General features: G+C 44.8%; 1 protein-coding gene across 2 annotated transcripts in view; it reads left to right on the top strand.

The window, feature by feature from the left end:
* The window catches only part of slc24a3 (solute carrier family 24 member 3), a 688,381-nt gene that overhangs the window by 655,339 nt on the left and 15,085 nt on the right, over nucleotides 1-17,957 (top strand). For both annotated transcript variants that reach the window (XM_085981789.1, XM_085981787.1), the window contains exons 14-16: nucleotides 1,393-1,507; nucleotides 11,142-11,254; nucleotides 17,162-17,227. In XM_085981789.1, the coding sequence (XP_085837915.1) occupies nucleotides 1,393-1,507; nucleotides 11,142-11,254; nucleotides 17,162-17,227 (294 nt within the window). The remainder of the gene's footprint in view (nucleotides 1-1,392; nucleotides 1,508-11,141; nucleotides 11,255-17,161; nucleotides 17,228-17,957) is intronic.

Genomic DNA, 17,957 nt, shown 5'->3' with positions numbered 1-17,957 from the left:
AGAAGCAGCTGCTGCACCATGTGTTTTTTGTGTTGTTAACAGCTGTTACAAGGACCAGGTGTCCTGGAAGCCAAGGAAACATCACAAGCCAAAAAACTGGGAGATGGGATCCAAAACTCTCCAGCCAGGTGTAATAAGTGATGGAACTGTTGGTGGGGAGATCCAAAACTTAACTTTGCTACAAAGGCACTCTCTGTGAGGTCAAAACCAATAGCATAAATTAGACACAGCTGCAGGCTTGCATTCCATCATCTTCTCCCTTCTCCTGTTAGGAAAAGGTCCGAGTGATTGTGTTGTGCTACAGGTTAAATTGTGTGGTCATTGATCAGCTTATGGAATATTGCCAAAGTCTTTACAGTGACTACTTCTCCCCCCTCCCCCCCCCCCCCACCCTTTAAGGAGCAATAGAAGACACTGTTTTCTTGGAATGACAAGTTCAGACTTTAGATCCTGGAATGTTTATCAACTAGACATTAAAGAATTCACTTGAAATATTTTATAATTCACAAATACTGGGTTGAAAGGGCTAACACCATTTAAATTGGGGGAAGGTCCTGAACTTAAAAAGACAATATTAGTGTATTGCAGTATTTTGATTGGTTAACTTGTACTCACCCAGATGTTAGTGCTGGGGAATGGAAATCTTCCTATATCAGGCACTCGGAATCAGTATCACGGACTCCCAGGCCAGGTTTAGTACAGGTTAGCTCCGCAGAAGAGCTCCCTCTACTCTAGCACAAGCTCAGAAGAGAACCCTTTCGTGCAATGATACACCATTTTCTATTTCTCACACCAGCTGTCCTGTGGAGTGAGGTTAACAGTTTACGGCAGTTTTGTGCTGTGGGGCCCTCACCCCACTTGGACCTGGGTTGTGACTGGTAGATTAACACTCTTGCAACTGACTTGAAGAAATGTTCATTCCCATCACTTTGGGCTGGATTCAGCCCCAGGTCCCAGGAGTGAAAGGACTCAGTGCTAATCCACTCCAAGCTCAATAGTTTTGTTTTTGTACATGCCAGTTGAGAGCTGTGATTCAGATCGTAAATAAGGCAAGAGCGCAGCAAAGTTTCTGCACAGTGGAAACCATGTTGCAGCTCTTTAGCACAGGACTAACGCTCATAGCTCAGGAGTTTGGGAGACATGAATGCATAAGTGCTTGAAAAGCACATGATATGAAGTACCAAAATAAATCCATTCGGAAATGAATTCATAAAAGGCAGAAACGTATGTCCAACTGTGGTCAGTCGCAGGAGTAACCTAGAGCTGGAGCTGTAACTGGTGGCTCGATAGTGAGCAAATCAATTCTCTATTGGTTATCTTAGTGTGAAAGCCAAATAAAAAGGCTTTCAGAATTCTGTGTTCAGTTACTAAGAGCAATGTGCTGTTGTCTAGGTCACAATAATCGGGTACACGCTAGGAATTCCTGATGTTATAATGGGAATCACCTTCCTGGCAGCTGGAACGAGCGTACCGGATTGCATGGCCAGCCTTATAGTGGCCAGACAAGGTAAGCACAGCGCAGCTGTCGGCACTGAGAGCAACGTACAAGATGCCTTGCCATTTAGTAGGTGTTTTAAATGCTTAGGCCTGAATTCAGTTTGTATTGCAGCATCTTATTTAGAATATGGTACAAATCCACGATATATTCTCCATCCACGTATTCCAGTTCTTTTTGTACATTGGCAATGGATTTTCTTTTTCATTATTATATTTGTGCACATCAAAGTTAGGACAGTCATGGTGGGAGAATGGAGTACTTTTGGCACCCAGTGTCAGCCCCAAGCTCTCCCAGGCTAGGCACAGTATGGTGATAGGCCGGATGCAAACTAAAGCTCCTTCTTTTCTATCTCAACAAAGCCCTTTAACCCCACACTCAGAAGGCAACCTACTGCTGCACTACTGTGAATTTTCACAGAATTATTGCTCATATGTGGCCTACAAGCCACATCAATCTGGCCCACAAAATCCAGGCAATTCTGTTTTATTTGTGCTTATATTTCTCACTCACTGGTTTATCCTATTTGAATTTTGTGTACCTGGAGGTTTGGTAAAAGAGTAGGGGCTAGAAATTCATGTGGCTTGCACCACACATTAGCACCAGCAGATGGCGCTGAAGTGCCGTTGACAGCTGTAACAACAGCTGATGCCAGTTCCAGAGCTGCACGCCATATCGGTGGTGCTGGTAGCGCTGCCGGTAACCTCGACCGCCAGGGAGCTTGTCACGATGGAGATCGTGACGTCAGTGAGTGTGCAACGCTCACTGGATGCCCGCTCTCCAACATTGGAATTAGCCATTTACCTTAACGGCAGTGCAGAACAATGACAGGGAGAGCTGGCATCTTCCAGCAGGAAGCAGGCTGCAGCAGCGTCATTTAATGGCACCATCCCCAATCAGCTGTACCTGACAGAATTTTGCAGTTTCAGTGCCTGTTTGCTACTTCTTGCAACTGAAACAGCTCTCTTTAGTTATTTCAAGTTTTTTTGGTGACAGGGAGTGTTCATTCAAGCGCAGAAGTCACTCATTATTTGATAAAGGCTTCTGCTCACAACACTTCCTCACAGTCATGGGGGCTGTAGGATTGCTTCAGGAGGAGAATAAGAAGGAGGAGGGCAAGGAGGGGGAACAGGAAGGAGGGCAGAGGCAGTGAGACCATCGGCCTTCTGGACAGGCTGTTTGTGACCGGCTCATCAGACTCCGATTCACATGAATGAAACCCCAGTTCCCCGTAGCTCACCACATCCCCATCATACAATCCCTGTCTCATGGCATATCACAGCGTCCTCCTGGGCGCAAAGGTGAAATGAGGGAGACCACAAAATATTCCAAACACACTTAATAAATGTATCTATAAACATACCACACATATGACATGAATTCTAATAACTAATGACCCTTGTGCCTGCCATAGTTGAATAGCTGTCATTGTGTGCAAGGTGTGAGTTGTGGGTGTGAGCGTTGGTAGGTAGAGATTGTTGGTGGGTGAGTGCTGTGGGTGTGGAGCTTTGGGCAGTGTGTGAAGCTTGTGGTACAGATGGTGGTATGTAGCAATAGTTGAAGCCTTCACTCACCCTGACCACCCTTGTGAGGTTGTTAAATTTCTTCCTGCACTGTGTGTGGGTCCTGGCGACCACAGTGCTGCCCATGACGTGCTGTGCTACCTCCCTCCACATGGTTTGGAACACTCCTGCCAGTTGACGGGTACAGGACCGCCCGCCTTCTCGCATCTGCTAAAACCAACGCATCCAATGCTTTGTCAGAAAACCTCCAGGCTCTTTCCCTGGGGTGGCAATTTGCCAACACGACAACTTATTCACTGCTCCGGATCCTTCTGCTTCTGCTTCTTCTTGTGAGGATTGTTGGGGCAGTTGCACACCCAACAATGATGAGAATGAGGTGCTGCAGCATCAATGAACCTCCCCTTTAAGTAGTGAAAAAAGCCTGTGGCAATCATGACTTGCATTTAGACTGCCCCCAATATTGGTCCAGCTTTTCAGTGTAACGCCAATGAGCTTGGGTTTTTAGACTAGATTTATGACTGCAATCATTTTAATGAGGAGTGAGGACGAATTGTGTGTGCAGTATAGACGATTTTCACCTGGCGCTACTTAACCATTTTTAGTCTAAACACTGCCCATTCCTTGGCTATAACGAATTTCTAGCCCTAGATCTTGGAGCTGTTGCTATATTGCTGGATAATTCTAAATCAAAGCACCAAGATCTGTTCGTATCCACAGACCAGGTTGTGTGCAAATTAACAGCAACATTGATTTAAACTTTAGATGTGATCAGTGAGGCTCAGTGATATGCCCCTAAGTGGTACACAAAAACAGAAAGAGGTAAAAAAAAAAGATATTGGGCTGCGAAGAGTAAACGGGAAGGGGTCACAGCAGCAGATGCAAATATAACTCAAACAAATTGCTCCAATACTACAACATCAAGAGGGTCGTCAAGGAAGAAGTTGAAACCCTCGGAGTCCAGGTACATCTTATGGTTTGCCCTTATCAATGTGGGATGTTACCTCCTCAAAAAACATCCATACCATTAGATATCTCCCGTGTCTCTCTAAATACCCTGGCGTATACTTCATTCATCCATTTTTTTCTTGGCAGCCCAATCGTTTTTTGACCTACTGTATTTCTGTATAATCTTACTCCGACTCAATGCCCACTCTCTCCCTTCTCTGCAAACTTTGTAAAGCTTTACGGCAGAGATTTGTGAAGCCGTTTCAGTGAGTCAGTGAACACGTGAGGTTCTTCAAGAAGGGCAACAGAGGCTAACCTGGAAACTACAGATATATTAACTTCAATGTATGAGAATGACCAGGAGATGGTTAATTTGAAAGGACACTAACAATATACCATGCAACAACAATTTGCATTTATATAGCACCTTTAACATAAAAAATAATCAGAAGATGCTTCACAGGAACGTTATCAGACAAAAATTGACACCAATCCAATCAAGAAGATATTAGGAGGGGTGACTAGAAGCTTGATCGAAGAGGTGGGTTTTAAGGAGGGTCGTAAAAGAAGAGAGGCAGGGAAGAAGCAGAGAATTCCACACTCTAGGGTCGGGATGGCTGAAGGCATGGCCGCCAATGTGGGGCAAAGTGAGTGAGGGATGCACAAGAAGCCATAGTTGGAGGGACGCAGAGATCTCGGAGGGTTGGTGAAGGTTACAGACATACGGAGGTGCGAGACCATGAAGGGATTTAAACAGGAGGATGAGAATTTTAAATTCGAAACAGTAGCAATGTAGGTCAGCGAGCATAGAGGTGACTAATGGATGGGACTTGGTGCGGAATAGGATACGGGCAGTAGAGTTTTGGATGAGCTAAAGTTTATGGAGGATGGCCAGGAATAGTCAAGTCTAGAGGTGACAAAAGCATGGATGAGAGTTTCATCAGCAGCTGGGCTGAGACAGGGACGGAGACAGGCAATATTATGGAAGTGGAATTGGGCAGTCTTTATGATGGAGAGGATATGGGGTCAGAAGTTCGGCTTGGGGTCAAATAGAGATCCCAAAGTTCAGCCTGAGACAGGGGACAAGGTGGGGGTTAAAATTGGTGGCGAGAGTACAGAGTTTTGGTCAAAACTCAAAGATGATGGCTTCAGTCTTTGGAGGAAATTGCAGCTTACCCAGAAATGGATGTTGGGCAAGTAGTCTTAAAACACAGGCAGTGAAGAGGTAGAGAGAGCTGGTATTGTCAGCGTACATGTGGAACTTGACATTGGGGGAAATTTTAACCTAAAAAAAATGGGTGGCTTGAGGGCATGGGGGTAGTTAAAGTCTTAAAAAATCCCGACCTTAACCTGCCTCCAACCTGCCCACTTCCAGTTTTAACAGGAGCGGGAAGCCAATCCGCTGCCAGGAGGCGGGCCGTCTATTTAAATATTATAATGCGGGTGGAAGCCTCTGCTTTAACCTCCATTTTGAATTTAACTTTAGCTGGTCAGGTTATGCACGCCTCATGAAACCCGCCAGCTAAAGCAAGGCAAGGACTGCTCAATTCAGGAGGTAATTGCTTTTACACTTACCTCCTGCATCCAGGGTCCCTACCTAACCCACCTGCCGCAATTTAAGACCCCCCACGAGACTTCCAATCAAACCTCCAGCCCTCCGATTCCCCCTCCAGGCCTCCGATCACCTCCCCAGGCCTCCGATCTTTTCACGATCCCCCCCTTGTTCCTCCAGGCCAACACCAACCTGTTCAGACCTTCCGACCCCGCTCCTCTGGCTGACCCTGGCCCCCATGTGATCCCTCCCCCCCCAGGGCATACCCGCCCAGAGCCAGCCAGCCTCTCAATCTGGCTGGCTGCCAGTGGGAAACAGAGGCTTCCCATTCAAATCCGGCCCTGGCGTTAAAACCCGACCATCTCGGATCCCCCCGCTCCGCCTTCCCCATTAAAGTTCAGCCCATTGTGTCTTTGGATGATGTCACCGAGGGACAGCATGTAGGTGAGAAATAGGAGCGGACTAAGGATCGATCCTTTGGGGACTGCAGAGGTAACAGTTCAGAAGTGAGAAGAGAAGCCATTGCTGGAGATGTTCTGGCTACAATTTGATAAGTAAGAATGGAACCAAGCAAGGGCAGTCCCACTGAGTTGGAAAACAGAGGAGAGGCAGATGGCGTGATTGACTATGTCAAAGGCTACAAAAAGGATAAGGAAGGATAGTTCACCAAGATCACAGTCACAGAGATTGTCATTTGTGACTTTGACTAGGGTTGTATCCATGCTGTGGCAGGGGCAGAAACTTGATTGGAGAGATTCAAACATGGAGTTGTGGGAAAGATGGGCATGAATTTGGGAGCGACGACATGTTCAAGGACTTTGGAGAGGAAATGGAGGTTGGAGATGAGCCAGTAGTTTGAAATGACAGAGGAGTCAATAATTTTTTTTTAAGGAGAGGGGGATGATGGTGGTGTTGAAATGAAGGAGACAGTACTCGAGGGTAGAGAACTGTTTACAATATCGGCTAGCGTGGAGGCCAGGAATGGAAGTTGGGTGGTCAACAGATTAGTGGAAATGGGGTAAAGGAAGCAGGAGATGGGTCTCATAGACAAGATGTGCTTGGAGCGGACACGAGGGGAAATAGGAGAGAAACTGGAGAAAGACATAGGTTCTTGGCTAGGGCAAGGGGGAACCTTGGGGGAGGTTTGGCTTGGTAGGCAAGGAGAAGCGGAGGATGCAGCAGGAAGTTTCTGTCAAAGCCACAATATCAATGCAATCATTCACAAAAATCTTGTGGATGGCAAGGGCTTTGTTCATGAGTAAACTGACATTGTGGAGGGAAATGCGGAGAGGGGCGGTAATTGTTGATCCGCTGGCAGAGACCAAGGGGAGAGTGGTGGGTGTGTTGAGGAGGGAAAGGCCCAAGAGGTATCAAGAGAAGAAAATAACAAGGGAGAAAGAAGTAATGGGCTCAAGTCCAGAAAGGCAGTCAAAATGTGCACATGAGTGGACACAGAGGGAATTCAGGTTACATAGGCATGGCAGAGATTAGGAGTGATGCGTTCTAGTTGTAAACAGAGGATCCGCAAGATCCTGCAAATCCATTGGCAGGATAGGCGCACCAACGTCAGTGTTCTCGCTCAGGCCAACATCCCCAGCATCGAAGCTATGACCACGCTCGATCAGCTCCAATGGACGGGTCACATCATCCGCATGCCCGATATGAGACTCCCAAAACAAGCGCTCTACTCGGAGCTCCGACGCGAGCCCCAGGTGGGCAGAGGAAACACTTCAAGGACACCCTCAAAGCCTCCTTGAAAAAGTGCAACATTCCCACTGACATCTATGAATCCCTGGCCCAAGACCGCACAAAGTGGAGAAGAAGCATCCGAGAAGGCGCCGAACACCTCAAGTCTCTTCGCCAGGAGCAAGCGGAAGCCAAGCGCAAGCAGCGCAAGGAGCGCACGTCTACCCAAGCACCACACCCACCCACCCCTTCAACCACTGTCTGCCCCACCTGTGACAGAGACTGTAGGTCCCGCATTGGACTCATCAGTCACCTGAGAACTCATTTTTAATGTGGAAGCAAGTCATCCTCGGTTCCGAGGGACTGCCTAAGAAGAGGGGAGGAGAGGAGATGATATGAGAGAGTCCAAAGTTAAAGTCAGAGGGCCTGCGATGGGAAGAACTTGACTTACATACAGAGTGGAGTCAGCTTGGAGCATTGACAAACAATATCCAGGTTCAGAGACAGTTGTGGAAGGTGAGTGAGTCCAGGAGCTGTTCGAGGTGCAGACTATCAGTGGGCACACTGCTGTAGGTTGTCTGATGGAAAATAGAGAGCTGAGGAGATGTGGAGAGCCGACCATGAGCCAGGAGAGATTAATCCAGATGTCCACTGAGTAGTGGCCTTGGTGTTGGCAATGCACACCAGCAGATCCAGTACACCAGCAGAGGAGCGAGGAGCAGTGGGAGTGAAACCCAAGGACCGAGAGCACAGAACCCCAGGGAACAAGGATCAGTGCAGACGAGGGAACTAGTCCAAGGAACAGCTGTAGGGCGGTGAGGAGTGGATCCAGCCCAATCCAGCGAAGGGTGACTAACATCATCAAACACACTTTATGGCCGGAATTTTGCCGGCACTCAGAGTGCGGGTTTGGAGGCGTGTCCGCTGTCAAAATCACAAAGATTGACAGCGGGTTGGTATCACGCTCTAAACCTGCCTCCTTGTCAGTTTCCCAAGTGTCAGATCTGTCATCCCTGAATAGACCAAGCAGCAGGTCAGACAATTTAGATACTTAAAAGCTTGTTAAAAGGTAGTTAAGCAGGATTTTGCCATGTACTTACCATTTTACCAGGTTTTTAATGAGTTTCCCACAGTGCGGGGATCACATCAGGTAAGGAGGTTGGGAGTTGTGTCAGCATGGGATGATTTACTAACCTGACAGCTGCAAATGGTCTATAAAAGCTCCCATTTCACAGGTCTTCACTTTCCAAGGTTAGAAGCTGTTCCTTACTGCATTTGGAAGACAGATTGAGCTTTATGTAGCTAGCAAGTGTTTGGAGCAAACTCTCTATCCAGTGTCACCTCATTGGAACAACCTCTCTCACCACTGACAGATCGCTTCTGGCATCTCAACCTCACCTGCCATCTATTCCATCAGCATCGGTGCGCTTGAAAATATCTCACCTTGGTCCTCAGAATCCCAACACCTTATCTGAGGAAGGATGTTCTTGCCATGGAGGGAGTGCAGCAAAGATTCACCAGGCTGATACCTGGGATGGCAGGAATGACGTACGAGGAGAGATTGGGTCGATTGGGCTTATACTCGCTGGAATTTAGAAGAATGAGAGGGGATCTCATTGAAACTTATAAAATTCTAACAGGACTAGACAGACTAGATGCAGGAAGGATGTTCCCGATGGTCGGGGAGTCCAGAACCAGGGGTCACAGTCTAAGGATAAGGGGTAAGCCATTTAGAACTGAGATGAGGAGGAATTTCTTCACCCAGAGAGTGGTGAACCTGTGGAATTCTCTACCACAGAAGGCAGTGGAGGCCAATTCTTTAAATATATTCAAGAAGGAGTTGGATATATTTCTTAAGGCTAAAGGGATCAAGGGATATGGGGAGAAAGCTGGGACAGGGTACTGAATTTGGATGATCAGCCATGATCTCATTGAATGGCGGAGCAGGCTCGAGGGGCCGAATGGCCTACTCCTGCTCCTATCTTCTATGTATCTATGTACCAGCAGCACCAGGCCCACCAGTAGCACCAACAACAACACCAACCTTCTCCACAATCAACTGATGCTGCACAGGACACAGGGCATCATCACCCGACCACATTGCTGCCCACATGTCCAGATTTGCTTCACTTAACACTGTACACCCTGGCTGCCACATGATGCACCAGGTTGGCACCTCCCCACACCAGCACCATAAAGCATCCCTACAATGTCCAAGCCATTCCTTTCACACTCATCACCATTTGGAGGGGGCGGGGTGGGGGGGACATTATGTCTCACCATTCACTGGAACTCACTAAGACACTTTCAAAGGTGCACACAAATCTGTCCAAGAAGGCAAAGTGGTGAAAATAAAGATTTCACTGCTTGCCAACACATTAGCAGAAACTTTACATGAACAATGGCTAAAGCACCCAAGTGCCTACCCTTGTGTGTTGTTAGTTTAAATGATTGGACAAGGATGAGGGTGAGTGTGAGGGGTGGCTAGTGAGCTGGGGATGTGATAATGTAGATAGAGAGCGATGGGTGGAGGTGCAAGGTAAGTTGGTGTGAGTAAGGATGTGCAGGAGTAGGGTAGGGAAGGCAGAGTGATGGGGATGTGATGAGAGGCACAGCGGGATGAGGTTGAGTGTGGCTTTGCAGTAACGCTTCGTGATCTACTGAGATCATTGAAATGTTTGTGCCACTGCAGCCTGGTCCTCCTGACAACATCCCTGCTTGTATCCTCCATTGGAAGGGAAGAGAACCTCCCTGCCTGCTGTGACTCCCTCCATAAGCACATGGAGGGCGTCATGGGAGAGCCTGGGTACAGCCCTACACCTTTGTGCAGTGATTGTCAGTGTTTGCAGCACCTCAATGCTGTAGAACACTGACAGCACAAATGTCAAAATGATTGTGGACATGGTCCCTTTAAGGAAACTGGCTGATGACGCTTCATAAATGATGTCATCGGACCTGCTTCCTTTTAATTGGCTGGGAACCTCACACAGCGGGCTTAACAAGCCCAATCAGGGCAAAATCACTTGGAGGAGGTGGGATGAAGACGGGAGCGGAGTTTGAGACTGCGGTCTACTCCGGCCGCACCGGACTCACCACGGCTGGCAAAATCGTGGCCTATGTGTGCTCTGGGGCAGAGGTTTCAGATATGATGTAGGGACTGCAAACCAATAAACCCCTAGGGTGGATGAAGTATACGCCAGGGTACTTTGCCAACTACAGACCCACTTGCTTGACATTATAATTAGAACATTAATGGAATTAATAAGCAGAAACAAAATGGAAGAGTATCTGTATAAAAATAACCTAATAAATAAAAGCCAAAACAGTTTCTTCACTTCACAGACATTGAGCAATTCATGGATATTTTTGAGGCGGTGATATCCCACATTAACACAGGAAAACTATACGATTTCCAAAATACTCCTTAATTCACTAAGGACATTGGGTAGCAAGGGTAAGACATGGACATGGATTAATAACTGGCTAAAGGGGAGGAAGCAGAGATTCATGAAAAGGGACATTGGATTACACTGGGAGGGGGAAGTTATTGAGTGGGATGCCTAGGAGTTCATGCTGGGATGTCTGTTGTTCCTGGTATACATAAATGATTTGGAATTGCAGTCTCAATACACTGTAGTGAATTTGCACAGGACACCAAGCTGGGAGAGATTGTGGATGCGTAGGGAACAGCCAGAATCTTACAAAGGGAGCTTGATGGGTTTGCTCCTGGATTGTTCAATGGCAAATCAAGTTTGGTATTGTAAGTAAAAATCAAAGGCACCTGTCCTCTGTTAATGGGATAGAACTTGGCAAGCGGAAGGTGAAAGAAATATAGGGAGTGATTGCCGAATCATCGCTCAACATGCCCAAAAAGTATGAGGTGACAATAAAAATGTGAATAGGATGTTGGGTAACAAATGATCTCTTCTGATATCCACAGGCATGGGAGACATGGCAGTATCTAATTCTATCGGAAGCAATGTCTTTGATATTCTGATGGGACTTGGTCTACCCTGGACCATAAAAACAATTGCAGTGAATTACGGCTCATATGTAAGTCTTCTCCTTAATTCCTGTGCGGTTACTGAGTATAAAAATATTACAATATAGACATATTTGCAAACTGCCAGACTCCAGTCTTCACCCCTTTGGCCTGAGTTCATTTCACCGAGCGACTTTTTAAAGTGATGCACAATGCCCACCCCAAAACAAGAGAAAAGTGTCTTCAACTCCCTGACACAGCAGGATTTCACTGCTAAACCTGTCGTTCTCCCTCCCCAACGCGTAACCCTACCCATCAATTATCTGCCTGTCTCTTCAAACATCATTTTATGCCCATCTGCACAGTCTCCTTTTGATCACGAGCCAGGCATATATTTTCCCCCATAACATCTTATTAGAACCCTACCAAAATCCCCCCCACCGTCCCCAACCATGTAACCTCACCCAATCATTTCCCTCTTCCCCCACCTTTTTGGATTGTTCAATGGTGGTGAATATTTAACAACCCAAAATTATTAAAGGTGGCGGAAGAGCGATATTGAGCCTCTTCGCCAAAAAAATTCATTCAGAGTCTCTTGGATTCTATTTATGCATTTGGAGGCAGTGCTTAAAGGTAGTGTGCATCCCTCCAGAGGCAGAAAATACCACTTCGCAAGTTCTTGGCCAACATAAATGGCCTCTAAAAACAGTGCTTGCCATTCAATTCCCATTTACTCAGCAGGCCAGCTGAGTTACAGACCAGTAGTGCAATGTTCACTTGCACGGACCTTTCCACGACATTGGGGAAAGTCTTTGGTCAGAACTGTAAAGTTGCGAACCAAACTCAAGAGGAACAACATGTGCACAGTGTTGCTGCTGGTCTTCAGACCCATCAAAATATAAGTTCGCCAAATTTGAAACATAGGCAGTTGCGTTATATCCATCTGCAATGCAAATGGAGCATGGTTGAAATAAAGAGTAGATTTGCCTTTCTAAATCTAGGCTTTATTAACCTTAAAAACCCAGCAGCACATCTTCAACACCCAGTCCCAACCAAGGCTGTAGAGAACTGAATTTAAGATGGGCACCACAAATCACATGACATCAACTACCAATGAGTTTACAGCATATATCTCAAGGTAGGAAACAAGCAACCAATCACAATACTTCTTACGAACAAGAATAATCACCACATTCACCCCTCCTTTTAAAACATACTCCAACCTAGGTAGCCTTTTCAATTTACAATTAATTATTTATAACTAAAACAATACAAATATAATATTTCAACAATTTTAAAACATTACTATCAAATTATTTTAAAAGTCCATTTTCAATCGGTCGACCGGATATCTTGTTCGTGTCGACCTTCTTAACCTTGGTGAAATTCCTTGCCCTCCCACACCAGGAGACACGGAAGTATCTTCTGCAGGAAGGCTATCCATATCCCGATTATCAACGGTTTCCGGATTGGAAATCCCATCAGGAGGTAAACTGGGACGGTCATGAACATCCATCGAGGGCTGACTAATAGAATTATAATTATCTGCAATAGGATTGGAAATATTCGTAGTATCTGTGACGACATCCACATTATCTGAATCATGACTATTGTTAATATCCTCAGAAGAGGGCTGGCCACCACAAGGAGCCAAGTCTTTAATTGAAACAGTACTTTCTTTCCCATCTTGGAATCGAATATGAGCATATTGGGAATTTGCCTCCAACAGCTCCACCTCCTCCACTAAAGGATCATATTTTGACAATCTAACATGGCGTCGAAGCAGCACCGGTCCCTGCATAGTAAGCCATGAAGGTACCGAATATCCCGTAGTAGATCTCCACGGATAGTTAAAGAGCCTTTCATGGGGGGTCACATTAGTAGCCGTTGAAAGCAATGATCTAATGGAATGCAGGGCATCAGGCAATACCATTTCCCACTGTGTATTCTTAAGGTTCTGGGATGTCAAAGCCAACATAACTGCCTTCCAGATCACCCCATTATATCGTTCGCACTGTCCATTACCCTGGGGATTATACGGGGTAGTTCTACTAGTAGAGATTCCCCGACTCTGGAGGTATTCCTTCAACTGGGAAGACATAAAAGAACTTCCCTGATCCGAATGGATATACGCAGGCATCCCAAAGATGACAAAAAGTTGAGTCAGACATTTGATAACTGTAGCAGCTGATACATCTGCGCAAGGAAAAGCAAAAGGGAACCTTGAAAACTCATCCACAACAGTAAATATATATCGATTCTGAGTCGTTGAAGGAAGAGGCCCCTTAAAATCAACGCTCAAACGTTCAAAAGGAGAAGTAGCCTTTATAAGATGAGCTTGTTGAGGCTTAAAGAAATTCGGTTTACACCGAGCACAGATAGAACATGATGAAGTCATCCGCTTGACGTCTTCAACTGAAAAGGGCAAATTCTTACTGCGTACGAAGTGTATCATCCTCGTAACACCAGGATGGCACAAAGCATTATGAAGATTAATAAGCGTATCTCTGTGAATCACAGAACAATAAGCCCTTGACAGCGCAACATTATCCTTCCCCGGACGATAAACTATATCAAAATGGTAGCATGCCAACTCAATCCTCCACCTCATTATTTTATCATTCTTGATCTTTCCAAAATGTTTGACATCAAACATAAAGGACACAGATTTTTGATCAGTTACCAACGTAAAATGTCGCCCCGATAAATAATGTCTCCATTTACGCAGTGCTTCTACTATTGCATACGCCTCTTTCTCTATTGAAGAATGCCTTTTTTCACTATTGTTCAAAGTACGTGAGAAAAAGGCCACAGGTCTTCCATTTTGGTTCAGAGTAGCCCCAGTTGAAAAATCGGAAGCGTCTGTCTCAATCACAAAAGGAACCTGCTCATCAATAGAATGCACAACTGCTCCAAGGATATCCTTTTTGAAATGATCAAAACACGTCCTGGCCTCCCATGATAGAGGATATGTCGTAACCCGAATAAGGGGCCGGATCTTCTGCGAAAAGTTTGCAATCCAATTAGAATAATAAGAAAACAGTCCAACAACTCGTTGCAGAGCCTTAGAATTAGTAGGACAAGGTAAATCAATCAATGGTCGCAGGCGTTCTGGATCTGGTTTAATCTTGTTTCCCGAGATAATATACCCCAGTAGATTTACCTCAGTGGTCGAAAAGATACACTTCTCTTTATTGAAAGTTAAACCAACTTTTTCCGCAGCTTGAAGGAATCTTTCTAAATTAGAATCATGCTCCACCCTTGATTTGCCACACACCGTGATGTCATCTAAATATGAAAAGGTGTCAGAGAGAGAGTTATCACTTATAAAAGCATCCATTGCCCGTTGAAAACAGGCAACACCATTAGTAACACCAAATGGTACTCGGCAAAACTGATACAGCTTTCCACCAGCCTCAAAGGCCGTATATGGTTGATCCCTCTTAACGATAGGAATCTGATGATAAGCACTCTTTAGGTCAATAGTGCTAAAAACCTTATACTGAGATACTTTGTTGATAAGCTCATCAATCTTAGGCAAAGGGTACGCATCTAATTGAGTATACCTATTAATAGTTTGAGAGTAGTCTATCACCATTCGTTTCTTATGTCTCTCGTTAGTGGTGACAACTACTTGTGCCTGCCAGGGCGAACAACTAGGTTCAATGATTCCTTCCAATAAAAGACGTTGAACTTCAGAATTAATAAATTCTTTATCCTGACTGCTATACCTTCTTGACTTGGTAGCAATTGGCTTACAATCCGGCATCAAATTGGAAAAAAGTGATAATGGAGAAATGGATAAAGAAGTTAATCCACAAATAGATAAAGGTGGCTTAGTTCCTCCAAAAGAAAGACTGAGAGACTCGTGTAATTGAAGCACATCATGACCAATCAAAATATCCACACAGAGATTAGGCAAAACAGATAGGCGTATATCAGTATACGTATTACCTAGAAGAATTAATTTCACAAGGCAACAACCAGCTACTTGTGAGGTGAGAGTCGTCTGAGCCATACACACCTGATAAGTAACAGGCGAAATTTTCAAACGCTTCTCCTTCACAAACTGAAGACTTATAAAACTCTCAGTACTGCCCGTATCTATAAGGCCCTTCACTTCTAACCCATTAACTTGGGCCTTAACTATAGCTTTGTTTAGGCCATGAGCAAAGGCAGCAGAAACTGATGCAATAAACGCCCTATCTAAAGGCTGAATAGTCGCAGAGGAGGCAATTGATTTACAAACACGTGCATAATGACCTCTCTTGCCGCATTTACTACACACAGCCTCCCGAGCAGGACACTTCAGACGAGGGTGCCGGGCGTTCCCACAAAAATAACACTTCTGAATCCTAGAGGCAACAGCAGCCGAAGTAGAAACTGTTTCAGAATCTGGTAAACCACTCCTGTTAAGTCCACATAATTCCTTTTCATCCGGAACTGCCGAAACCACAGTCGCAGGCCGATTAAAAAGAGCGTAAGAATCCGAACTTCTCTGAGCCAAATCCAATGTAGAGGCTTGCTCAAAAGCACTCTTGAGATCCAAAGTCTTATTTTCTAATAACCGCTGACGAATTGATCTAGACAGTAATCCATTAATAAAAGCATCCCGTACCGATTCTTCCTTATATTCTTCTGCCGACACGGCCTTATAATTACAGTTAGCACCAAGGCGCCGAAGTGCTTGTAAATAAGCATCCAAAGATTCGCCCACCTGCTGCCTACGGGCAGATAGAAGATGACGTGCAAATACCTAATTCTTTGGTTTAACAAAAATCTTTTCCAATGTAGAAATAGCCAATTCGTAAGTTTCACAGTCCAAGATATACTTATACACATTCGGGGCAATGTAGTTGATCAGTATATTCAACTTATTTAGAGACTCTTGATCCAACACACCCAAAAAGTTTTCAAATGTACGATACCAGTGTTTCCATTTATCATCCACTCCTGCAGAATTAGGGTCAGCATTAAATCGTTCCGGTTGAAGATATCGCTCCATTCTAACAAAAGATTAATAAATTGAAATAAAGAGTAGATTTGCCTTTCTAAATCTAGGTTTTATTAACCTTAAAAACCCAGCAGCACATCTTCAACACCCAGTCCCAACCAAGGCTGTAGAGAACTGAATTTAAGATGGCCACCACAAATCACATGACATCAACTACCAATGAGTTTACAGCATATATCTCAAGGTAGGAAACAAGCAACCAATCACAATACTTCTTACGAACAAGAATAATCACCACAATGGTACATACTGCAGGATTACCAGCATTGCAAATATCACAATATTGAGATGATCCCTGTAAAAATGGGATGGCCGATTGCTAGCATCTGTTGTGGTCCAGGACAGAGGTATACCTGTTCTAATATTAGCGTTGTGAATGGAAATAACAATAAAGTAAAAAGGGTTTATATAGTGTGCACCCTGGGAGTGCCCCAGATTACAAGCGCTGGTTTCGAAGGATACAAAAGCAGCAAAGTTGATTATCCCTCCTAATTCAGCACTGCTGATCACCAAGCTCCATTGTGACCTCCCCCCACGCCCACATCAAATAGTCTGCCAACACCTGCTGCCGAAGCTCACACGCCAGATAGCCAAGGGCTGCCAGGGCCTATGCAACTGTGAGTCTTTGGGGTAGATTTTCCAAGTCCTCACACATGGCAAGTTACTTTGCACAACGAGAGTGCTCATTGAAAGACCGTGGGTAGTTGGTCCGTGATTTTCCGATGCATGCTTGCAAGGAATTGGAATATCTGCCCTATTATCTTCAAGAGTTGACGGGAGAAAACAGAGGGAAAAGAAACAAAATAACAATTTAGCCGGTGAATTCAGGTAAACGGGGACTAAAGTGTAATTTTTACATTTCGCACCACACACTAATCAGCAAAAATTACTTACAAAGAAGTCTAGTATGAATACCGTGAAATTTTCTAAAAGGAAGGTAAAACATTTTCTTTTTCTTTTTTAGTTAGCGTTGAACAGTCGGGGGCTTATATATTCAGTGGGACTGCTGCTGGCTTCTGTTTTTGTAACAGTAAGTATTCACTCATATCATGCTCGGACTAGCTCCAGTGCCAGTCTGTTGTGAGACCAGTGCCATTGCTGAGCCAGTGATCTCCTGTAATTGTTGTTTGTACAGTGATGTTGCCATAACTCATTCCCTGTCTCTAGGCTACAGATGTCATAACATCTGGGTTTGTTGATTTTCTGTAAGAGACAATTCAAAGGTTTTATTCTGAGTTTCCTCAAACTTTCTGTCCTCAAAGTCTGGTTTTTTTTCCACATACCTCCTGCACTCATAAAAATCTTCTAATTTGTATCTTGTTCTTCTTACAAGACCTTCTTCTCTTTCACTTGTCTCTCTTCCACATAACCTGCTTTCCTTCCTTCTCTCAGACAGGCATGTTCGAACTTAAAATGCCTTCAACTAAACTGAGATACCACTTCAACCAACCTGGCCAACTTTAGTCAAAATCCTCCTCATAAGTTTTTAAAAATCCATCCATATACATACCAGAAATTTGAATTAACCGGTTAACTTTATCTCTATAAATTCTGCACTTTCTGGTGTGGGAGTGTCAGCAGACTGACATACTATCGCAGATAAGCCCGTCTCAAGGATTTGAAAACACAATGTTATCTCACCAGCAAGAGCAACGAGAAGAAATCCCTTTCTGTACTGTTTGTCCCAACTGCTTATCAGCCTGTTAGGGAAGCTCCAGCACTATTTTGCACTATGGCACCCACATGAATTGAAGGAATTT

Source organism: Somniosus microcephalus, chromosome 3, assembly GCF_052327205.1.
Source record: "Somniosus microcephalus isolate GS21.2 chromosome 3, FLI_Smic_1.0, whole genome shotgun sequence".
NCBI classification, from domain to species: domain Eukaryota; kingdom Metazoa; phylum Chordata; class Chondrichthyes; order Squaliformes; family Somniosidae; genus Somniosus; species Somniosus microcephalus.
Note: the sequence above shows the minus strand (reverse complement) of the source record. Positions and strands in the feature narration are given on the sequence as shown.